Source organism: Nicotiana tabacum, chromosome 16 (assembly GCF_000715075.1).
Source record: "Nicotiana tabacum cultivar K326 chromosome 16, ASM71507v2, whole genome shotgun sequence".
NCBI classification, from domain to species: Eukaryota; Viridiplantae; Streptophyta; class Magnoliopsida; order Solanales; family Solanaceae; genus Nicotiana; species Nicotiana tabacum.
This window is the reverse complement of record NC_134095.1, coordinates 171007023-171033536: the sequence shown is the minus strand read 5'-3', so window position 1 is coordinate 171033536 and position 26514 is coordinate 171007023. Positions and strand designations below refer to the sequence as shown.

The 26514-nt window shown below is 36.7% G+C and overlaps 1 protein-coding gene and 1 pseudogene across 9 annotated transcripts; both read left to right on the top strand.

The window, feature by feature from the left end:
• Positions 1-582: 582 nt before the first annotated feature.
• On the top strand, positions 583-3520 carry LOC107801089 (12-oxophytodienoate reductase-like protein; annotated as a pseudogene).
• Positions 3521-4233: 713 nt separating this feature from the next.
• Positions 4234-6663, top strand: LOC107801091 (uncharacterized protein At3g28850-like). 9 transcript variants are annotated; one of them, XM_075233665.1, is made up of 3 exons: positions 4234-5723; positions 5897-6008; positions 6262-6663. In XM_075233665.1, the coding sequence occupies exon 1, from the start codon at positions 4594-4596 to the stop codon at positions 5662-5664; it is 1071 nt and encodes a 356-aa protein (XP_075089766.1). In that variant the 5' UTR covers positions 4234-4593; the 3' UTR covers positions 5665-5723; positions 5897-6008; positions 6262-6663. The 9 variants fall into 9 exon arrangements, with proteins under 9 accessions (XP_075089766.1, XP_075089768.1, XP_075089764.1 ...); XM_075233667.1 differs by having other exon boundaries at positions 6259-6663; XM_075233663.1 differs by having other exon boundaries at positions 6203-6663.
• Positions 6664-26514: the final 19851 nt, after the last annotated feature.

Below are 26514 nucleotides of genomic sequence, written 5' to 3'. Positions count from 1 at the left end.
ATTTCTGCAAGAGGCTGTTTCTATGGCTTGAACCGGTGACCTCCTGGTCACATGACAGCAACTTTATCAGTTACTCCAAGACTCCCTTTTACAAACTTCACTTATTATTACGCAAAAAGAAAAGAAAATTGTTGTGGCTTAGTTGGATAGGACACTTTATTTGACGCAATTCTTGAAATGGTAAAATACACTTAAAAATCAAGCATTTTTTATATTCTCTGAATCAGGTCAACTATTCAGAAGTGTTTCCAAGTTGTCATACAAATACTTTTTCCCCCCAAGTTGCAGAGGTCATAACTTAACTTACTTGACGTCAAAAATTTCATTTAAGGTGTTCAAACTTAAAATAAGTAAAAAAAATCTCCGATAAAGGGTGTTTAATATATCTTATATATCATTAAAATTTAATATTTTACCTATATATATAATATAATTTTCAGACAAAGGGTGGTCAGTTGACCAGACTTAGGGCTATGTACCTTCGCCCATCATGACTATATATATATATATATATATATATATATATATATATATATTGTTAGTAGCCCTTCAAAGTTGCATAATTATTAGAGAGAATACACATTTAAATATTGACCAAACTTGTCTATAAATTTGGATATTTTTGCTACTTTAATTTTCTGAAGCAAATAAGAAAGAAGATCATTTGAGAAATGGCAGCAAAGTCCACCTCAGTTCCTCTCCTTACTCCTTACAAAATGGGAAGTTTTGAGCTCTCTCATAGGTACTGTGTATATAGAATATTTCACTTTACATACATTAATTGCTTCTTAGTTTATCTTTTTTTTTTTTCTTTTGCATGATATATAGAACCATTGAGGTTACGGGCGAAACTATGTATGACTAAGGATGGTTAACTGAACACTCTTTGCCGAAAAATTATACTATGTAAAGGATAAAATATTACTTGTTATTGATTAAAATATAAATTTTGAACACCCTTGCATAGCTCACTGGCAAATGGTGTTCAAAACCCCATTTCCTGGCTTTGCCGCTGATTGAGACATATTATTGTATTATGTTATGATATGCAGAGTTGTGATGCCACCAATGACAAGGAACAGATCATACAATAATACTCCACAACCACATGCAATTGAATACTATTCTCAAAGAGCCACTAATGGCGGTTTTCTCATTTCTGAATCAACTAGTGCTTCTGACATCTCCAAAGGGTAAGGAGTTAATTTTCCTCTGCATTTATTTTTCTGCAATATAAGTAAAGCATATTGAAGGGTAACCTTGGAGCAATAGTAATGACCTATAGATTACGGGTTCGAGTCGTGGAAGAAGCCACTAATGGTTGCATTAGAGCAGGCAGTCTACATCACACCCCTAGGGGGTGTCCCTTCCCCGGATCCTGCCTAAATGCGGGATGCTTTGTGCACCGCGCTGCCTTTTTTTTTTTTATATTAGTAAAGCATATTATATTGAAATAACATGGATTCAAACGGAACGAAATGCATATTAATGATTCATAAAGCCGACCTGTACTATCTTGAAATTGAGACTTTTGTTATTGTTGTATTTGAAGGTCCCCAAATATGCCTGGAATTTGGACAGAAGATCAAACAGAGGCATGGAAACCCATTGTTGAATCTGTTCATGGCAAAGGTGGTATCTTTTTTTGTCAGCTTTGGCATCCAGGGCGGCTAACTGACTCAAGCCTCAACAATTTCCTTATAGCTTGGAATGCAGGTAATAAATTCGTTAAACTTTGATTATATATACTGCTAGATACTGATAATGTTTTCTGAGACTAATCATTAATTCATTATGGTCTCTTCATATGATCTTAGACAATCCTCGTCTCTTAAGTTAAGTTTAGTTAGGTACAAAATCATTTCTTTAAACATAGTATATATCAGAGCCACACACATTCTTGATATTGAGCTACCTGATCTTGGACTTTTATATTATGTTATCAGTGCTTTAGATGTCCAATCCTAATTGTGCGCTTTACAACCGGAATAAGGAAACTTAGAATTCATCCTACCCGTCGATGAAAAAATGGGATTTGAGAGGAGCTGAAAGCCACTTGACTCTAAGGAGAGGCCACCAGCTTGCCGATCAAAAAGCTTTGTATGGAATGTCCTATTCCTGCTTGAGCTTTCCGATCAACCAATCCCCTATTTCAGGGACATTTGTGTTAGGTAGGCCCAGGGATCACTGATTTGTCGAATGAGCCCATCTCTCTAGCCTATCATGTGTTGGTCGATTCGGCTGGCGGCGGGCGGCTCCCGTGCCTCTCTATGGGGCCCCCTTTTTTTAGATTAGTTTGCTGCTAGGAGTCCCTAGAGTCGAACTAATAATAAATAGAAGTCCCAATAGAAGTTTACTGACCTGGCTCTTCAATTGACGATCTACTGCTTCCTCTTAATAGCAGATGCCCATGCTTTGATTCGAAAGCCCTAACCAATGATGAATCCCCATGTATTCACCATCTGATTTGATATGGGATGTAGTCGCTTTATATAGTGTTAGACAATTAGCTTCAGTTGAGCTTGTTTTTTTGATTGAATTACAACCATGATCCACTCTCTTTAACATATATAATTAGTGGAATATAAAACAATAAATTTTCTTTTACATATATGGTTTTTTTCCTTATAATTACTAATGGTTCTTTACTATGTGTAGTACCTGACGACAGCGAGTACTTCAGACCAACACCAAAGCAACTAAACGCAATTGAACTCCCCTTCATTGTCAATGATTTCAGAATTGCAGCTCGCAATGCCATTAAAGCTGGTGAGTTATCCATTCATTAACAACTTCAGGACATTTGACATTTTAGAGCAAAGATAGACCAAAAGTTAGTTATTGTCCACAATTTTTACTTGATGAATGGTGACTTATTAACATGTTAGTATTCCTCATATTGAAGGATTTGATGGAGTCGAGATCAACTCAGCAAACAGCTACATAATCGATCAATTCTTGAATGATCAATTCAACGACAGAACAGATGAATATGGTGGAAGCATTGAGAACCGTTGTAGACTTGCTCTTGAAATTATAGGAGCAGTTGTGGATGAAATTGGAGCAGATAGAGTTGGTGTAAAACTCTCTCTTTTCTCTGAAGTGTACGGAAAAAAGGACTCGAACCCAGAAGCTCTGGCGACTTATTTGGCTAGTGAACTCACTAAGCTTGGAGTTTTATATCTTCATGTGTTCGAGCCGAGGGAAGAACATCATGATTGCCTCAAATCATTTAGAATGGCTTTTGAGGGTGTCACTTATTGCTTCTGGTGGCTACAATAAAACTAAGGGAGATGAAACTATAGCTGAAAGTTATGCAGATTTGGTCTCATTTGGACGTTTGTTTTTGGCGAATCCTGATTTACCGAAGCGTTTTGAAGTGAATGCACCATTGAACAAGCATGATAGGAGCAGTTTCTATAGGAATGATCCAGTTGTAGGTTACACTGATTACCCATCTCTTGAAGTTGTATATTAGGTTATTAACTTTGTGAAAAAAGATGGAGTTTGTGAGAATATAGGTCAAGGAGCAGTTTCTATAGGACTGAAACTTAATTTATGTGATGTATAAGAAGCTGAATGTACTTTCTATTTTGGTAAAAGAAGTGATGAGGATTGTACTAGCTACTTGGACGAGGGATACATAAACTACAATTACCACAACGACCGACTCTATTTTGTATTTTGTATGATAATCGAAGTAATGTGTGGTCATCATGTTCTCATGAATTTATAAAATAGAGTCCGACCACAACGACCGAATTGATTATGGTATATATATGATGCTTTCCTACTTAGAGCTGTTAATACGAGCTGGCTCGGTCCAGCCTAGCCCATCTCACGCGCGCTTTGGCATTTGACGGGTTGAGCTGGGCCGATCCATTATTTCGATGGGCCTTAAAATTATATATATATATATATATATATTAGTGCTTCCTTACATACTAATAGTCGTGATTACTAAAATAGTTGTTTCAAATTATTTGTTACTATTTTAAAAGTTCAAGATAAAAGTCGATTATTTTTTTCCTTTTTTACCCTTAGTAATATTATCTTTAAAGACTACAAACACATCAATTATGGATAACTTTGTTCAAATACCAATGAAGAAAGATTAAATATTAAGACATCAATTAAGGACGCGTACAAGAGAATCATGACAGATAATTTGAGACGGGTGAGTATACATGTGTCTCATACACCAGCTATCCCCTCACATATCTGTCTGTTCTTGATAATTATCGAGCATTAAATGTACACGAAAGGAAGATACAAGTGGAACACATTTACTCAAAATTTAAAGAAACATTAATGGTATGTTGATGAACCGTGCCAACTTGAACTTTGCTAGATGTTGTAACCAGAGTCATTATCAAAAACTACTAGTAGTATATGGACAAATGAGTTTTACCAAATTACGTCAAAATTTGCAGCCATTTGAGAAGCTTTTGTAATTTGTAAAGCTCAAACTAATAATAAGCAGACTAATCACTGCCTAAAATCCCAACCCACCACCCTTTACAAAATTCTCTTGTTTTCTTGTTCAATCTGCACAAAATTTCATCAATTTTGTGTTATTCTGTGTTTCCATTCATGGGTTGTTCTGCTTCTCGTTCCTATAACTTTGTCACCAAAGATCCACAAAACCCATCAAACTCATTTTCTTCTACACATTCCACGTATTCCTACTCTGATTCTTCTTCAACTCCAGTTTCAAGAACCCTGTCCTTACCTACTCCTCTAGTTCACCACCCACCCCTTTGTAAAGGGGACACAAACCACTTAGTCTCACTTACTTCCTCTACCTATGGGTTGCTTGATCCTCAAGTTCCAGACAATCCCACCACCTGTTTGATGAAATGCCACAATGAGGGTGATCCGCAAGACCTCTTATCTCCTGACTCAGTAATCAACACTTGGGAGCTCATGGAAGGCCTTGATGACTTAGATTTTCGTATGGTTCAGTCCCATGTCGAAGAGTCTCCCTCTCCTAGAAAGTTCAAGTGTAATAGTAATGCTCATGATGTGAAGCCATTGTGGAAGCATTTGTCTGAGGAATCATTGTTGGCTAAAATGGATCCTAATGTAGCTTCAAGTTATCGAAAAGCATTGTCTTCGAAACAATTTGAGCATCAAGAATCGAAAATGGTTAGGTCTGTGGATAGGCCTCTGAGCTCATTTTTGCTTAATAGTGATTTCTACTTAAAGGGTACTGAGGACAGGATTGTTCTGTATTATACTAGTTTGAGGGGAATTAGGAAGACTTATGAAGATTGCTGCTCTGTGCGTATGATCTTTAAAGGGTATCGAGTATGTGTAGATGAAAGGGATATCTCTATGGATTCGTCGTATAGGAAAGAGTTACGAGATGTTTTGGAAGGTAAAGCAGTGAGCTTGCCACGGGTGTTTATTAGAGGGAAGTACATTGGTGGTGTAGATGAGATTAAACGACTTCATGAGACTGGAGAATTGGCTAAGCTTTCGGAAGGGTTTCCGGTTAAGGACGATGGATTCACTTGTGAAAGTTGTGGTGAGGCGAGGTTTGTACTATGTCCTGGTTGCAATGGAAGCCGGAAATTGTATGAACTGGAGGAAGGGAAGTCAAGGAAGTGCCCGCGCTGCAATGAAAATGGATTAATTCGTTGCCCCAGCTGTTGTCCTTGAAGCTTCACTCTTTTGTCTGCTGTTTCTGAATTTTGTTATTACTAATGTATTGTATATGAGTATGTGTAGGTCCAATCATAGACTTGTTTGTTTCAAATTTCTATATTATGTATCTCTGGAGCTATCATGTTCATTCTCTCTTGGAACATGGTGCTTGTTTGCTTGCCCTATTTCAAACAAGTCTACTCTGCAAGTGTTCTACTTTATTGATCCTTTTTTTTTTTGTTATCAGAAAAGTAAGCTACAAACTGGAATATTTCTCAGAGTTTGTTTGCTTCGATCAACATGAAGTGAAGTTTGCAGTTTAACCAGATGGATTCGTGATTCAGCCAGTTTTGGTTTCGGTATGTCAGCCTTATTTTTGTTTTATATGCTATATAAAATATGATTCCTGCCGTTGCTGTCAAGAGAGTAAGTTGCTTTGGCTACAACTATGATGCTGTGCAGTAAATTTTATTGTTGCAAGTTTTCTATAAGTGATGCCTTATTGGTTTAATACCTTATGCAACATAAAAGTTTCAATATTTTTCCCTCATAGGAAGTACAAGTTCATTGTATATGATGAGTTGCTTTGAAGCTTTACCATATTCTTAGTAGGTGAATGTTGCAGTAAGATATGCTCTCTCAACCAACGTCTCTGAAAAAACTACTGGTAGAGAGCGCTACCCTTAATGGGCCTTACATGACACGAATTCGGATCAGTCGGGGCTACAAAGCGGCTATCAGACATCGGTGGGAAAAAAACCGACGTCTTCATTCTCTCTGTTGTAGCAGCTTTTCTGCTTAGTTTAGGTTTATTTGTATGTCAGCATGGCAGCTTCTTCATTATAAAAAGTTGAAGTTCGTCAGTGGTCAAGATTTTCAACTGATTTATTGTCGGTGGCTGCTAATCTTCTTGCCTTTGTATGAACTAAGTGGCGAATGCAAAATGCCAAAATCCATGAGAAATATTTAGTCATGGCCCATTCTTTAATAATGATAAGTATGTTTATGATGAAATGCTCCAACTTACCATTTTGGGACAATGACACATTAAGTAGAGATACTGAAAGAAGAAAATGGATATTTGCATGGTAAGCTCTGGTGGACAAAGTTATATGATATTTGTGTTGGTGGGAGGTAATAAATACCCGATAAAATAGTTGAGATGGGCACAAACTGACCTACATATCACCATCATAGAAAAGGATTAGTTGTCTTGAGCCTCTCTTCGGAGGCAAAACACAGTAGGTGATTGGTTACTTCTTATCTACTTAAGTTTTGGAGAATAAAGTTACATAATACTTGTGTTGGTGGAAGGTAATAAATACCTGGTGAAATAATCGAGTCGGGCGCACGCTGACCCAAAAATCACCGTCATTAAAAAAAATCAGTTGTCTTGGAGCTTAAAAAAAAAGTTTCTTACTATTGCAGGCACTGTAGGTAAGTGATTTGGTTTGCCAGAAAAAATACATTGTCTACCGACATTTTAATTTGCTAAAATCAGTTCAATTAAGACATTCAACAATTTACCTGTTGAAGCCATTGAATGGACCATAGCATTTATCACCTGTGCTAGTACTCAATTCTACACATAGACATATTGGTGCATTTGGTGGGTCTGCAAAATTTTAGGGCTCAAAAATAGGAATTCAGGACGATTCCCAGATTTTTCTGTGCTATAATCCACGCCATTTGCATGCATCCAGGCGATTGACCTTAAATCTCCTAAAATTTTGTGGGCCCATAAAAAATGACCGAACGAACAATAGTCATTGCTCTGACATGACCGTTCTTCATTTTTTGGCGTTTTAGGGCAAGAAAATAGGAATTCAAGACGATTCCCAAATTTTCGTGTGCTATTATAGTCCACGCTATCTGCATGCGTCCGAGTGACCGACCTCGAATCGCCTAAAAATTTTTGGACCCATCAAAATCGACCTAACGAATAATAGTCGTCGCTCCGACATGAGTGTTCCTAATTTTTGGCGTTTTATGGCTATAAAATAGGAATTTAGGACGATTCCCAGATTTTCGTATATTATAGTCCACGACATCTGCATGCATTGGGATGATCGGTCCCGAATCGCCTAAAATTTTGTGGGCTCATAAAAAATGACCCATTGAACAATAGTCATCGCTCCGGCATAATTGTTCCTCATTTTTTGGCGTAAAGCACGAATTTGAGACGATCCACGTCATCTACATGCATTTGGCGACCGGCCCCGAATCTCCTAAAATTTTGCGGGATAATATAAAATGACCTAACGAACAATAGTCATCGCTCTTGCATGACCGTTCCTCGTATTTTGGCATTTTAGGGCAAAAATATAGAAACTCAGGACGATTTTCAAATTTTCGTGTGCTATAGTCCATGCTATCTGCATGCATCCGAGGAACCGGTCCTGTATCGCCTAAAATTTTACTATCCCATCAGAAATGACCTAATGAACAATAGTTATCGCTCCGGCATGACCGTTCCTCATTTTTTGGCGTTAGAGTCAAAAACAGGAATTCGGGATGTTTCTCAGATTTTCATGTGTCAAATTCATCCGCATCATTCGGACGACCGGCCTCGAATCGCCTAAAATTTTACGGGCCCATAGAAATGACCTAACGATCAATAGTCATCGCTCCGGCATGACTGTTCCTCGCTTGTTGCCGTTTAGGGCAAAAAACAGGAATTCAGGATGATTCTTAATTTTTCGTGTGCTCCACGTCACATGCATCCGGGCGACCGACCCTAGATCTCCTAAAATTTTGCGAGCCAATAAAAAATGACTTAACGAATAATAGTCATAGATCTAGCATGACCGTTCCTCCTTTTTTGGTATTTCAAGTCCATAAAATAAGAATTATGATGATTTCCAAATTTTCAATGCTATAGTCCATACCATTTGCATGCATCCGGGCGACCGGCCCCGAATCTCCTAAAATTTAGCGGGCCCATAAAAATGACCTAACGAACAATAGTCTTCGCTCTGGCATGACTTTTCCTCAAATTTTGGCATTTTAGGATAAAAACAACAGTAATTCAAAACGATTCCCAGATTTTCATGTGTGTCCAGGTCATCTGCATGCATCCTGGCGAATGGCCTTGAATCGCCTAAAATTTTACAGGATCACACAAAAAATGACCTAGTGAACAATAGGCTGCGCTACTATTCTAAGAATTCGGGACGATTCTCAGATTTGTGATATAGTCCACGCCATCTGCATGCATCCGAGTGACCGACCTCGGACTTCCTAAAATTTTGTCGGCATATAAAAAATGACTGAAGGAATATTAGTCATTGCCTCGCCATGACCGTTCCTCATTTTTTGGCGTTTTAAGGCCATAAAACTGAAATTTTGCCCTTTCCCTGATTTTCGTGTGCTATAGCCCCGGATCGACAAAATAAATTCCATCTTATAAAAAACAACGACCTAAGGAACATTTATCATCGCTTCGCCATGACTGTTCCTCGTTTTTGGCATTTCAGGACCATAAAACTGGAATTACGTATGTTATAACCCACGTCATCTGCGTGGACACGGGCGTCCGGATCTGGATCGCCTAAATTTTTTTCTGGCCCACCAAAAACGACCTAAGGAACATTAGTCATGACCGTTCCTTGATTTTTGGATTTTTAGGACCATAAAACTAGAATTCTGCCTCATTCACAAATTTTCGTGTGTTATAACCCACGCCATTTGCGTGGGCCCCGACGTATGGACGCGGAAAGCCTAAAATTTTGTCGGCCCAGAAAAAATGACCTAAGGAACATTAGTCATCGTCTCGCCATGGACATTCCTTATTTTTTGTGTTTTAGAGCCATAAAACTGGAATTTTGCCCAATTCTCAGATTTTCGTGTGCAATAGCCCACGCCATTTGCATGGGCCCAGGAGCCCGAACCTGGATCGCCTAATATTTTGTCGTCCCATCAAAAACCACTTAAAGAACATTACACATCGCCTGGCGATGACCGTTCCTCGTTTTAGGCCATAAAACTGGAATTCCGCCCAATTCCTAGATTTTTATATGGGATAGCCCACGCCATCTGAGTGGGATCGTGTGTCCGGACCCGGATCGCCTAAATTTTTGTCATCCCATAAAAATGATCGAAAGAACATTAGTCATCACCTTTCCATGACCGTTCCTATTTTTATAGCCTTTTAGGGCCATAAAATTTGAATTCCGCCCGATTCCAAGATTTTCGTGTACAACAGCCCACGCCATCTATGTGGGCTCGGGCGTCCGGACTCAGATCGCCTCAAATTTTTCCGGACCATCAATAAAGGCCTAAAGAACATTAGTCATCGCCTCGTCATAACCGTTCTTTATTTGGCATTTTAGGTCCATAAAACTGGAATTCTGCGTGATTCTCAGATTTTCGTGGTCTATAGCCCACGCCATCTGCATACGCTGAGGTGCTCAGACCTAGATCGCCTAAATATTTACCGAGCATAAAAAACGACCTAAGGAACATTAATCAATGTCTCGCCATGATCGTTTCTCATTTTTAGCGCTTTGAGGTCAAAAAACTAGAATTCCGTCCGATCTCCAAACCTTCATGTGTTATTGCCCATGCCATCTGCATGGCCCATCAAAAATGACATACAGAACATTAGTCAACCCCTCGCCATGACCGTTCCTTATTTTTTGGCGTTTTATGGTCATAAAACTGGAATTCCGCTCGATTCTCAAATATTCATGTGCGATAGATCACACCATCTATGTGGGTCGGGCGCCCGGATTGGGATCGCCTAAAATATTGTCGGCCCATAAAAAATGACCTAAGGAACATTAGTCATCGCCACGCCATGATTGTTCCTAGTTTTTGGCTTTTAGGGCCATAAAACTTGAATTCTATCCAGTTCCTAGATTTTCGTGTGCAATAGCCCACGTCTTCTGTGTGGTCTAGAGCGTCTGAACCCAGTTCGCCTAAAATTTTACCGACCCATTGAAAACGACCTAAGGAACATTAGTCATCGTCTCGCCATGACCGTTCCTCATTTTTTTTGTGGTTTAGAGCCATAAAATTGGAATTTGCTCGATTCCTAAATTTTTGTGTGTTATAACCCATGCCATTTGTGTGGGCCACGACACTCAGGACCGGAACACCTAAAATTTTGTCGGCCCATCAAATCTGACCTAAGAAAGATTAGTTATCGCCTCGCCATGACCGTTTCTAATATTTTGGCGTTTTAGGGCCATAAAATTGGAATTCTCCCCGATTCTCTGATTTTCGTGTGCGCATGCCATCTGCGTGGGCCCGGGCACCCGGAACCGGGTTAACTAAATTTTTGTCGGCCCATAAAAAATGGTCTAATTAACATTAGTCATCGTCTCGCCATAACTAGTCCTAGTTTTTTGGCGTTTTAGGGCCACAAACTGGAATTCTGCCCGATTATCACATTTTCGTATGCTATAGCCAATGTCAACTACGTGGGCCCATGTTCCCGAACTAGGATCGCCTCAAATTTGTCTACCTATAAAAAATAATCTAAAGAACATTAAGCATTGCCTCACCATGACTATTCCTCATTTTTTGGCATTTCAGGACCATAAAACGGGAATTCTGCCCGATGTGCTATAGCACACGCCATCTGCGTAGGCCCGAGCGCCCAAACCTGTATCATCTAAAAGTTTTCTGGTCCATAAAAAATTACCTAAGAAACATTAGTCATCGCCTCACCATGATCGTTCTTCATTTTTTGGCGTTTTAGGGCCATAAACTCGAATTCCGCCCGATTACCAAATTCTCGTGTGTCGTGGCCCACGCCATCTATGTGGGTCTGGGCGTATGGATCCTGATCACCTAATATTTTGTAGGCCCTTCAAAAATGACCTAAGGAACATTAGTTATCGCCTCACCATAGTCGTTCCTCATTTTTTGGCGATTTAGGGCCATACAATTGGAATTCCACCGGATCGCCTAAAAATTTGCCCTCCCATAAAAAATGACCTATGGAACATTAGTCATAGTCTCACCATGACTGTTCCCCAGATTGTTTGGCGTTTTAGCGTCATAAAACTAAAATCTAACGATTACCACATTTTCTTGTGCTATGGACCATGCCATCTGTATGGGCCCGGGCGCCCCGACCTGGATCGTCTAAATTATGCCGGCCAACAAAAACGACCTAAGGAACATTGGTCATCGCCTCGCCATGACTATTCCTTGTTTTTTGGTGTTTTAAGGCTATGAAATTGGAATTTCGCCCGATTCCTAGATTTTTGTGTGTTATAGCCCACGTCATCTACATGGGACTAAGAGCTCGGACCCGGATCGCCTAAAATTTTGCTGGCCCATCAAAAAGGACCTAAGGAACTTTAGTTATCTCCTCACCATGACCCTCATTTGTTAGCGTTTTAGGACCATAAAACTGGAATTTCACCCGATTTCAAGATGTTCATGTGCAATAGTCACACCATCTACGTGGGCAAGTGTCCGGACCCGGATTGATTAAAATTTTATCGGACCATCAAGAACAACCTAAGTAACATTAGCCATCACATCGCCATGATCGTTCCTCATTTTTTAGCGCTTTGGGGCCATAAAACTGGAATTCCTCATGATTTTCAGATTTTTGTGTGCTATAGCCCACGCCATCTAAGGAATTTCGTCCAATAAAAAATGACCTAAGGAACATTAGCCATCATCTCGCCACGACCGTTCTCCGCCTTTTGGTTTTTTAGGGCCATAAAACTAGAATTTCGCCCAATTTTAAGATTTTCGTGTGTTGTAGCCCACGCCATCTGCGTGAGCCCTGACGTCCGGACCCGGGACACTTAAAATTTTGTCGGGATAGAAAAAACGACCTAAGGAACATTAGTCATCTCCTCGCCATGATCGTTCCTCGTTTTTTGACGTTTTAAGAAAAAGTGGAATTCCGCCCGATTCCCAGATTTTTGTGTGTTATAGCGAATCCGCATGGGACCGGGCGCCGGGACCAATCAATGAATTAGGCTAAAATATCAAAAAATAGGAGAAAAAACTTACTTAATGTAGAGTTGTTTGTCTTTGTTCCTAGACATCCCGCATTTCATAAAAATAAAAAAGACTAGGATAACCCCTTCTATTCTTTTAATTTACGTTGCATCAGCCCCATAGAATATGATAATTATTTAATCTATAATTGAATTGATATATAATAATAAGTCGAGTGACTTTGCAGTTATAGTAAGTATAGTTAAGTTGTTTTAATCTGTTGAAATTAAATGTTATTATTTACTATTATAATGGGTAAAACTTTATAATATTTTTCTATTAAATATATGAAATTTTTGCCTGCGTATATACTACCTTGTTCACGTTACAATTTACAATGCCGCTAGATTAAGAAGTCGCCCTTACACCAGATGACCTATCGCTTGATTAAAACGTCGCCGTTATATGGGGCGACCTACTGCTTGACTAATATTTTTTTAGGGTGAAATTCAAAAATAGCCAGATTTACAAGTGGTGATTGAAAAATAGACACAATTTCAAAAGTAATAGAAATTTAGCCACTTTTCATGTAAAGATAAATCTTAACGAAAATACTGTTCAAAATCCAGAAAATATTCCAGCATATACTGGAGTTCCACTGTTCCAGTATAACATACCGGTCCAGCATAATATGCTGGAAGTTCATACACTGGTGCTCCAATCTCCAGTATATTATGTTGGAATTTTCCGCGTGTTGGAGTTCCAGCATAATACGCTGAAAGTTCATACACAGGTGCACCAATCTCCAGTATATTATGCTGGAACTTTTCGTGTTGTAACAAAATAGTGGCTATTTTTCAATGACTTTGCAAATGTCGGCTATTTTTCAATTACTAGTCCAAAAATCGGCTAGCCCGTGCCAGCGGCGGATTTATGTGGGGGGGGGGGGGTACATGCACCTATGCTCCCCTCCCTAGGCTATGTATAAACAAACTAATTTTAAATTATCTATATAAATATATTTGTGACCACCCAGGTTCAATCGACTACCTTGGTGCATTGATAAGTTGGTGGCCCTGTGTACCCCAGGTCAAGGGTTCAATCCCTGCCCCTTCACCTTTTTATATTAAGTTTTTTTTTTTAAGTTCCTTTTGGCTAAAAACATGGTCCACGTTTTTAGGAAGAATTTGGGTATATTTGATCAAATCCCTAATTCCTAAAAAAAAATACACCATTTGTCTCCATCTTAACTCTGTCTCTCTCTATATATGTGACTAGATTTTTCAAGAAAGCAGCAATTTCTTCTATACGTTCCTTTAAAATTCTCACCCTCAGGTATCTAACTACTCTCTCCTTACTCTGTATTTTAATTCACTCGGTGCAACTTTCTTCTCCTCTTGCTAGTTGTTATTCCCCGCACGCTTTTAGATCTTACTTAGTCACTTATTTATTTGCTTGTGAAGTTGACTTTGCTTATACTTGTTGTGTCACGACCCGAATTTTATACCCTCGGAAGTCGTGATGGCGCATACTAGTGAAAGCTAGGAAAATCGACAATTACAGATTTTATTATCCTTTTTCCTTATCTTTTAAAAATTTCACAAGTTAACATATGATCAATAATAGAATAAAAAGTGCGGACGACGAAATTCAACAATTTAACTAAATACCAGTACAAAATCCAAAATACAACTCCACCCAGAACTGATGTCACAATGTCACGGACTATCTAAGAATACTACAAATAAGGTCTAAACAAAGAAAAATACATGTCTATCTCTGGAAAAAAAATAAGAACAGAAGGCAATAGGATAGAAGGGGACGTCAAGGCATGCGGACGTCTGCAGGATTACCTCGGGTCTCCGCTGGACTGAAGGCAGGAACCTCATTGAGGTCCAAATGCTCCAGCACCGGAATCTGCACGCAGTGCAGAGTGTAGTATCAGCAAAACCGACCCCATGTGCTGGTAAGTGTCGAGTCTAACCTCGGCGAAGTAGTGACGAGGCTAGGACAAGACTACCAAATAAACTTGTGCAGCTAAATCATATACGACAAATAATGATAACAAAAACTAGCAGTTAAAGATGGGAAGGGGGTACATGTTGCGGGGAATATCAAGTACTAACCGAATTTCAGTAGAGAAGCATAAAGTACACCATAACTTCATATCAGCAAGAATAAGGAAAACAGTAACAAGTACACGGCATTAGCCTTTGTGCTTTTACTCTCATCCTCACCATAAGAATCAATATTCACTTTAATTCTTTCTTGTTGTGGCATGCAATCCGATCCCAATCATATAATATTATTGCAGCGTGCAACCCGATCCCAATCATATAATGATGTTGCGGTATGCAACCCGACCCCACCTGTCCACCCATATTACTCCTTGTTGCGGCGTGCAACCCAATCCCATATATTATTATTGCGGCGTTCAACCCGATCCCAATATACAGATCAACACCAATCACAAAGAATCCCGTCAAGGGAACAATAGTATAACAACAATATCCCGGCAAGGGAAACAACATCATAAACGATAACATCCCGGCAAGGGAAATAATATCATAAACAATAACATCCCGGCAAGGGAATCAACAATATATCTCATCTCGTTTCCACCATTCCTTCACAACATAAGTCTCAACTTGAGTCAATGCTCAACAATGGGCAATTACCAAGAATACTTTCATAAGCCTTGTTCATCATCATATTAAGCATGGACAATGCATAACGGAGTCACAACAATCATAGTATAAGACTCACGGGCATGCTTGACACCAACGTATAGATACTCGTCACCACACCTATATGTCGTACTCAACACTTAACACATAGCAAATAAGACCACAACTCTCATTCCCTCAAGATAAGGTTACTCGATTCCACGAACAAATTAAGCCTCAACTACCACTTTACCCCTCGGTTCCACTTCCAACTCAAGTGTATCTAGTCACAATTTACTTAATAACATTAATATATTCTAAATAAACCAATTCTAATGCATGAAAATAGACTTCCCTTCGATTTCCCCAAAAACTCAAAAATCGACCCCGGGCCTACTTGGTCAAAACCCGAAGTTCGAACTACAACTCGATCACCCATTCGCTCACGAACTCAAATATGTAATTTGTTTTGAAATCGGACCTCAAATAGAGGTCCGAATCCCCAAAAGTTGAAAATCCTAACTTCTACCCAAAAACACTCAATTTCCCATGAAAACCCCTTGATTTTGAAATGAAATCATGTAAAAAGAGGTTATAGAGTGAAGAAAATGAGTTAGAAATTACTTACTAATGATTTGGAGAAGAATCTTTCTTTGGAAAATCGCCCAAGAGAGTTTAGGGTTTAAAAATGGATAAAATCCCGTCTGAAATCCCATTTATCAGGTGCAGATGTCGCAATTGCGACCTGAGGTTTGCAATTGCGAACCCTTTGAAAATCTGTTGTCTTCGCAATTGTGAAGAAAATGTCGCATTTGCGGCCCCTGAAAATTCCTGTAACCTTCGCATTTGCGACTGTTGGGATTTACTAAGGGCTTCGCATTTGCGAATAAATGCTCGCAAATGCGAGAAAGCTGGCCAGGGCGCGATCTGTCCTTCGCAATTACTAAGCTGACAGCCTTCGCAATTGCGATCCCTGGTCTCGCAATTGCGAGATCAGAGGCCAGTTCCAGATCTGCAACCTGCAATATTTTCCTAAGTCTAAATTCACTCCGTAACCTATCCAAAACTCACCCGAGCCCTCAGGGCTCCAAACCAATCGTGCACGCAAGTCTAGAAATATCATACGGACTTGCTCGTGCGATCAAATCATCAAAATAACATCAACAACTACGAATTCAACCTCAAATTCATAAAACTACTCAAGAACATTGAAAATTTTATTTTCTCAACTAAAGGTCCGATTTATACCAAACGAACTCCGATTCTTACCAAACTTCACAGATTCGACTAAATTATTAATTTAAACCTGTACCGGGATCCGGAATAAAAATACGGGCTCGATACCATCAAGAAAATACATTATTATACTTCTAAAAGCCTTTATATTTTCTAGCAAATAATTTTCTTTAAAAAAAAATTTCTCGGGCTTGGGACCTCGGAATTCGATTTCGGGCATACGCCTAAGTCCCATGTTTTACTACGGACCCTACGGGACCGTCGGATCACGGGTCCGGATCCGTTTACCAAGAATGTTGACCAAAGTCAACTTTGATCAATTTTAAAGGCCAATTTCAGTATTTTTCTTAAATTTCAGATAAAAGCTTTCTGGAAACGCACCCAGAATGTGCACGCAAATCGAGGTGAGTCAAAAAGAGGTTTTCAAGGCCTCGGGACGCAGATTTGACTTCTAAAACAAAAGATGACCTTTAGGGTCATCACATGTTGCTACCGCAAGCAAGGAAAGAACATTCTCATCAATGAAGTACATAAAAAATGATCTGCGTAATAGAATGAATGATGATTTTCTAAATTATTGTTTAGTTTTCTATATAGAGCGTATGATATTTAAAACTGTAAGTAATGATGTTATTATCGACCGTTTCAAAGTATGAAAACTCGTCTAGGACAACTCTAAAGTGAATGATGGTTTTTGTGAATATAATATTAACGAAAATGGGCCAAATATATCCCTCTAATATTATTTACTGTTCCAATGTATCCTTCGTTATACTAGTCGACCAAGTATACCTTTATCGTTAGGCAAAGTCCTTTCATTTTTGCCCTTACTTTAATGGATCAGACACACGGAGGCTTTAAAATAGAAGCCCCAACTCATTCGGTAAAAAGCCCAATCCCATAAAAATAACCCAGTCCTATCTCCCCCTTCCCCGATTTGTACTCAAAGCTTGAAGTAAGCTTTAATGGAGTTTTAACTTTCTTCTACAAATTTTCTTCCTAAAAATCATTTGATACTCATGTTTCAAGATCCAAACATCAATTTCCCAGCAGTTTTAAGGATTATTTTGGTAGTCATTTAATGATCAAAACCACCAGATTTGAAGCTTTGAAGAATGCTTCCAATGGAGTCTTTAGCTCTCTTTACCGTTCCAAGTTATCTCCAGAGTAGCTAATCATTATTTCATAGCCCAAGATATTAAGTTAAGATATTTTGAAGATCAAAGATTAACTCCAAATCAAACCCGGACCAAAAAAAACTCCTAATTATTTTTAAAAATTTCAAGCTTTAAAACCAAAGAACACAGGTAATGGTGTTCTTCAAAAGATCTACTCGAGATCATAGTGAATTTTCATCTCCACAAACACAAAATCAACTGAATTTAATTCCCAATAAACAATAACATATATTTTTAACCTCAAATTTGAATAATATTTTTCCAGCCACAACTTCGATCTCCAAGCTAACCTAGCACTAGGTTCTTGTAATGTTCAATTCGTTTTCCACCCAGCAACCGCCAAATGATTCAAGTACAAAAAAGCTTATTAGAATTTTCAGAGATGCTTGTCTCGTCTCTCATCTTTACATCGCCTTCAAAGTTGGCCTTCACTGTGGGATGTAATGTGATTTTGGATGTTTTATGGGAAGGGGAGGTCAAATCGGGTCATGTGATATAATATATGTTTGGCTTTTAATCGAACGGGTTGGGGCTTTTATTTTAAAGCCTCCACATGTCCGATCGAAGGGCAAATATAAAACGTTGCCTGACGGTAAGGGTATATTTGATCGGATAGTAACGGAGGATACATTTCAACAATAAATAATGGTAGAGGGATATATTTGACCATTTTCCATAATATTAATATAGTTTGCTCGTCAACTTGTTATCACCGCAAATTTTATATGATCGAACCAAACATTTATCTTAAAGATAACGGTGCACCATGTTCTTAAAATCCTGTATATGCCTGTGCAATTTTCACTTTTTTTAGGTTAGCATAAATGGGCCCATAAATCCATTTTTAAGGAAGGAATTTTTACCTCCTATAGCAAAGACTAACCCCCCCTATTTATTTAAAATAAATACCATTTAAATAAATTACCTTATATAGATACCTTTTATGGGTTATAGCAAATTTTCTAATTTTGGTTATATCCTACACTTAAGCCACTTAATACGCTATGTTTTATTTTTTCTCATCCTCCGATTTTTCTCTCTCATACTTACCGCTTTTCATACAACTTCTAAACACACGTTCAAAATCACGCTCAAAATCAGAGAAATCTCCTCACCCACACTGCTGCTTCCTCCTCCTCCCATTCTCGACGTAAACCCTAATCTCCTCTAGATTCTACTCATTTGTTTCTATATTTAGTGTGGTAAGTATTTAATTTTTTTGATTTTCGTTGTTTTTGCTTTTTCACAATATCTCTACTCACCAAATTTTCTCTAATCAACAGTATTCAAGCGTATTCTCACAATGTCTGAGAATACACCCAGCAAGTTGATTACTAGAGGTACACCCACTAAAATTCTCAATTTCGATGGGCCCTCTTTCTCCTTGCAAATCACTCAAGGGGAATTGGATGCAGGTATAGCCAAAAATTTGGCATTGGAGAAGAGAACAAAATCTCGACATGACAATTTCAAACAAACCCAAGTCGAGAAATCATTGAAGGAAACAAGACTTCCCATTGTGGAAAAGAGGAAAAAAACATATTTCTCCAGCTTCATCTGTCAAGGGGAAGGAGGTTAAAGCAAGCAAAAACTCGGATACACTTGAAGAAAAGGTATTTTATGATGTATCCATCTGTATTATTGATGTATTCATCTGTATTTATATATATACAACGGTTGAGTTCTCTGTTCAAAAAGGATATTCAATGTATTTTTGTACTTATAGAAATTAATAATACAGATTTGTCAGTTGTATTCTGATGTATTCTTATAGTTGTATTTATAAGGATTTTCATGTCAGTTGTATTTATATGTATTTATAGTTGTCAGTTGTATTCATATGTATTTATAGTTGTTAGTTATATTCATATGTATTTATAGTTCTCAGTTATATTCATATGTATTCATATCAGTTGTATTCATATGTATTCATGTTAGTTGGCTTATGAAAAATGTGTTGTATTCATTTGTATTCAATTCAGTTGTATTATGACATATGTGTTGTATTCAGTTTACTATGAAATATGTGTTGTATAAAGTTGATTTTAGTTCTATTCATGTTAGTTGTATTTATGAAATATGTGTTGTATTTAGTTGTATTTATATGTATTTTACATTTGTTAAATGCAGGGAATTAAGTTGTTTGTGAAAAATCAGCCTATATTTGTACCGCATATCAGTGTATATACTAACACTGACATATTCTCTGAGCTAAAAGAAAATCTTTCTCCAGAGCAGTACAACCAACTGGGTAATACTTGTTTTGGAAATTTACTTCAAATGAAGCATTGTGAAGTCCATCATCAACTCTTCAGATGCTTCATGGCTCTCCAGTTAGAAGGAACTCCTGACAATGTATTTGCTATACACGTCAATGGTACTTCATTATGTTTCTCAATAAGGGAGTTTGTGCTTGTGACTGGCCTCAAATGTATTGGTAACGATGCTGATTTTGAGTTCAGTGAAAATGTTCCTAACCGGCTTATTGAGACTTACTTTGAAGGTGTCAATCTTGTCAAGAAGAAACATTTGATGAAATGCTTTGCTGACAAGAACTGGGGTCACGACAACGATGGTGATGCATTGAAGATAGCTTTGTTGTATTTCATACACATCTTCATTTTTTTCATTCGAGAAGAACATCACAACCATACCCAGGCTACATTTTGACTTGGTTGAGAGTGGGCGCTATTCGAAATATCCATGGGGTTTAAAAGCATTTGAAACGCTAAAAATTCTATTAGCAAGAAGATGGATGCTCAGAAGAAGTATTACAGGATAGTTGGGATGCTCCTAGCTATGCAAGTGTGGTTTTATGAGTGTTGTTCAAATGCAGATCCCAAAATTACACTCCGAGTTGATAACGCGGTCCCCGGAATACTCAATTGGAGAACCACTGAAAATCAACCAAACTTTGCTTATCTGATGAACAGCATGTTCAATGACAAGGGAAACATGGTAATATACAATTTGTATCGTGGCTACTTTACAATTTACTAATCATTAATGTTGCATACAGTTGTTGCATACATTTTCATACAGCTGAATACAGTTGCTGCTATTCTCATTAGTACTGTTGCATATTTGGTTAATTGAAACTTCAATACAGTTGTTGTTGCCTTCATTAATACAGTTGAATACAGTTGCATATGATTTACTAATCATTACTGCTGCCTTCATTTGAATACAAATTACATTTTGATTCCAGTATTAAAATACATCCATTGTAGTAAGACTTTGATTGTATTTCGTTTTTCAGATTGTTTACAAGAACATCCATCCAACCGATATAGAGCTTGCCATTATTCAGATTCCTCCAGTAGGCGTTGCTGTTGAGAACAATCCTACTCCTACTCATTCAGACAAGTCGGCAGAGGATTCGGATGACTTTTCTCCTACACCTGATCTCCAGTGTAAGAAAAAACATGTTGTAAGTGTTGGTCCATCTTCATCAACGCCCTATAAAAAGCGCAAGGAACAGAATATGCATCCCTCAAATACAGCTCCAGTTGGTGTATCTGAAATTGCACAAAATGTTTTGCATCACAATCAGCTGGCAGATTCCAAAAATGATAAAGTATCTTCTTTTAGGAAAGACCTAAATTCATTCAAAGAATACATGAGTTTTTTATCACATTAAACAGTATAGTTTAGTGCTTAAAATTCGTATGTGTACAAATGCACCTTTCTAATTATTTCTGTCTTGCTAAGGTTGTGGGCGAGTTCAATTCTCTGAGATCATTGATCAATGATAACTTTAAGATGCTTGCTGACCATCTTCAACACAATCAGCAAAAAGAATGCTTACACTAGAGAAAGGAAACCACAGGGACACGTGATGGTGGTATTGAAATGCCATATGAAGCCAACTTGCAAGATATTCCAAAAGGTCATAGACAGACTGATACAGTAGTCGGAGATAATATTGAGGTTTAACATTTTTTAACCTCTTTAGTATATGTTTTGATCTCATGTTTGCTCTTGTTCTGATTAATCATATATAAAACAATTTTATAACATTGTGAAATACAAGTATATATAGAATAATTTAGTATTTTAAATTATATTAATCCTATGTGCATCTGTATTTCTGTTGTAATTCTTAAGGAGATTCATTGAACATACTCCTAACATGTATTCAGATGTATCCATTGAACATACTTCTAAGTTATCTAAGTAAGACATGTATTCAGATGTATCTAAGTAAGACATGTATTCAGATGTATTCTGCTGTATTTTCAAATTTATCAGTAGTGTGTAACTAACATATGTATTACAGTAATATGTATTTAATTGACTCGTTAGTTTTGAATAACATGTATTTAACTGAATCTCTATGATGTACTTAATTGCCTCTTTATTCATGAATTTCTGCTGTAATACAGCAAATTCAGATGTTTTTTCTGTATTTAGCTGTATTCAGTTGTATTCAGTTGTCTTTGAACATACTTCTAACAATGATGCATACGACTAACAGAATGCAGTGGTTAATGCTCCTTGTGTGGAGACAAGAATGGAGGGGAATACTACATCAGAGGTGCCGTACAACTTACCACCTATAGGCCGAGAGGGTGTATCTACAGATTACTATGTATCTCAATTTGAGTTGGACGACAAGTTTCTTCCAAGTCAAATTTCAGAAACTAGAATTGTGATACATCATAGTGCAAAAAATGTTGAATCAACCCCATTACCATCTCATAGGAATCGGCGACCAAGTAAATGTATTCTTCGCCTTACGAGTCTAACTTCGACTCCGCAAGTTAGTATTTTATAAACTAATTATCTATTTTCCCATGGTTTTTATAATTAAAACTCTTTATACATAAATTCAATGAGCAACAGGTACCTCAGTAAAGTTGACCCCCATTTTTGAAAAAAGACACCCATTTGAGGATGATTCAATAATGGTGTCGCACCCTACATTAATCATTCAGGAATACGACAAATGGGTTCGTGATGGTCTTTTTTCTAGACATGAGCATAAGTGAGTTTTTTTTCGGTATGTCTATTACGTATTTATATTTTTTAAAATAGATATAATTCCTTTTTTATATCATACTTGTAGAAGTAATTTGGAAGACCATTATAAGAAGAACAAGTCAACACTTTATATACATTGGATTTTGGAGTTGATCAAGTCAATTCAAAAAATTGATTTTACCTTCTATCTTTTGACGGTAAACTATGGGATGACAATGTAAGTTTTACCCCTACAAACTTCACTATAATTCATTTCTTTAGTATTGATTTGTCTAATTATATAATTCACAAATTGAGCTCTAACCCAAATTTGTCTTACATTACTTTGATGTACTCAATTGTATGCATATGTTACTAATAAATCTGTTGTATTTAATTGTATTCAGATGTATTTTAACATTTTTTATTAGCTGAAAATGCAATATATTTTTAACTGAATCTGTATGATGTATTTAATGGCATCATTATTCCTGAAGTACTGCTGTATTTTAATGTATTCTGCTGTATTTTCAAAGTTATCAATAGTTTGTAACTAACATATGTATTACAGTAATATGAATTTCTGTTATAATAAAGCAAATTCAGATGTATTTTTCTATATTCAGATGTATTCAGTTGTATTCTTTAATATGTATCTTTCTGTATTCAGCTATATTCAGTTGTATTATTCTTTAATATGTGTGATGTATTGGACTAACACTATATAATTAAATTTGTGTATAGCATATTGACGTCATATTCTACTATCTGAGAAAGAAGGGAACATACAACAAAAAAAAGCAACTTCAAGTATACAACTGTTGATTGTATATTCAAGATAAGAATTGCTGAAATCTTCAACATGTATGCTGATAGAGATAGTAATGCTAATGTAACCAAAGAAGAGGATGTGGTATGTGAGTACATAAGGGGCTACCGATTGCTAGCTAATATACCTTGGCATACAGTTGACAATGTCTTGATACCAGTGTCACACCTCCTTTTTCCGACCCCGCGAAGGGCGTAGAAGTTTTTTCCAATTAAAGGACAATCGAAACGGGATTTATTTATTTATTTCAGAGTCGCCACTTGGGAGATTTAGGGTGTCCCAAGTCACCAATTTTAATCCCGAATCGAGGAAAAGAATGACTCCATATTACAGTCTGCGTACCAGAAATCCGGATAAGGAATTCTGTTAACCCGGGAGAAGGTGTTAGGCATTCCCGAGTTCCGTGGTTCTAGCACGGTCGCTCAACTGTTATATTCGGCTTGATTATCTGATTTTATACAAATATGAACTTATGTGCAAATTTTATCTTTTTACCGCTTTCATAATTGTTATTATTATTTTTACAAGAATGTGAACATCGTTTAAAAACATGTCTTTGGATTGCGTCACATAAAATGCACCCGCGATCCGGAACGTATTTTTATTCAATGTTTTAGGATTTGGATTTGGGTCGCATAAATGCGCACCCATGTTTAAGAATGTATTATTATTAAATCGTGCCTAAAGCGATTAACATATTATTATTTATGGGTAAGACTGTGGAATTCACTAAACAGTCCATCCCGAATTCTAAATACACAATTAAATATTTATTGAGGGCCCCGCAATTAGTGCATTTTATTGGGCGAGGCTCATCTCATTTATTTTTAAAAGGACAGTCCTAAAATGCCTACATTTTTTATTGAAATTTGTCTCTATAAAATAAAGGAGAAATATCTTAACTTATTTACATGTTATTACCTAGTTACATTATACTAGGCATGTTCTCAGTTTGTCAAATTAAAAAAACATAGCAATTCTAATTTTAATCCTAGACCATTTACATGCTGAAATTAACCAATATTATTTAACTAAATAAATTTCTACCAACTTCCTACTAGATGGCCTATTCGTTTGATTTTTGATTCAACGGAATTACTACACCATTTATTTATTTTTAGGCAATAGATGTAGATAGTTCATTTGTTAAGCTATCGTCGAATGTTCCACTATATGTATTAAATATCTACATGATTCTGATTTTTTGCAAACTACATAATTTATACATACAAATAAAATTCAGAATATAATTAAATATAATTCAGAATTTCAACTCTTCATTTTTTCGTATTCATGCTTCATATTTCGGATTACAATAACCAGCGTGTCAGTTGTGTACCTGATATTTGAAGCAAAAGAAAATGAAGATGAGAATCAGCAGCAGCAGTAAAATCAGTACAACACAGCAACAATAGCCCAACAACAGTAACAACCCAGTAACAGACCGGTGGAGTAGTAATCCAAAAAAACAAAAGCTTCAGCTTTTATGAAACAACAATCAATTCTGATTTCAAACAACAAAAGAAAGCAGAATATTTTTTTTAGTTTTTTTTTATTTGAAAGCTTAAATATTTTTCGGAATTTTCTATCTCTTAAATGTTCAACCCTTTTCTCTCTTATTTTCAGATTTGTTTCTCTCTCCCGTTTTTTTTTCTCTCTCTGTATTTCTCCTGTCCTCCCTTTTTATTCTGATTTCAAGACTTCTTATAACCGATCCCATAAATCTTTTAATCAATTAAAATCAACCCATTTTCTCTACCAAACCCATTATCTTCCCACTCATCCCCATTATATTAAATAAACATATCACACCACCCCATTTCATTTTGTCCCCCATGCTTCATTTAAAATAATGCAAGATTCCCCTTTAAATTAAATCTTGTCCCCCTTTATATTAAATAATCATATCACAACCCACCCCATTTCATTTTGTCCCCCATGCTTCAAATAAACAATTACAAAATGTACAATTCCTAAACTACCCCTTCCGACCTTACTGAAATTACCAAACTACCCTTGAACGTATTACAAATTTACCAAACTACCCATCAGCTATAACACATCAATTAATCAAACTTAACCAAAATATAGACAATATGATCAATTTCTAACAATGTTCAAACAACAATATGAACACGGATGAACATCATAACAACAATATCACATGAACATGATTTTAACAACATTTCAACAACAAATCACATGAACACAAATTGAACAACCAAGAACAACTAAAATTTGATTGAACAATATTTTAGCAACAAACAATCCTATTTTCGGATTCAACAACAACAACAAACAAAGTATGAAGATTTCTAAATTCAATCATATTGAACTTAAAATCAACTCTAACAACATTACAACAAACAATTCTTATATTAAACTTTAAACAAGATTATGAGAACAATTCAAGCAATAATCATAAATGGTAAACAAGAAATCAAACTATACAAAATTCGGATTCAAGATCATCCAAACAAAGTATGAACATGAATGAATCTATTTTAAGACAACAAACATGACGGATTAAACGATTAAAACAATATATTCCTTTAATACAACTAAATTCTTTAAACAAATAACAAGATCGACGAAGAAACAATTATGAACTTAAACTTGAACTTAACAATATTAACAATTTCTAACAATACATAAACACATGAAACAAATTGAAGAAATAGTTGATTAAATTTCAATTTGAATCTAACAAACATCAAACTAACAAATACTTACTTAAACAATAATACAAACATGAAATAAACATGAAAACAACTAATTAAACTTCTATTTTGAAATCTGAAAATTAATTTTAACAAAGCACATGAACATGAACAAACTAGAAAAATAATTTCAACGATGAACAACGAACAAAACAAGAATTGAATTCTTTAACGATTTTGGATCCGGAAAATATCAAACAAAAATATGGACAAAAATAAAACTCAAAAACAACTAACCGGAGATGAATCAACGACGAACTTTGATTGTAAACAAATCTGTCCGAGAACGAATCTCGCACCAAGATAACTTGACGTCGAAGACGACTACGAACGGACGACCAAAGAAGGTGGTCGTTTGGCATCGT

Coding starts and splice junctions, on each gene's coding strand:
- LOC107801091 (XM_075233665.1), top strand. CDS start 4,594: ATGGGTTGTTCTGCTTCTCGTTCCTATAACTTTGTCACCAAAGATCCA.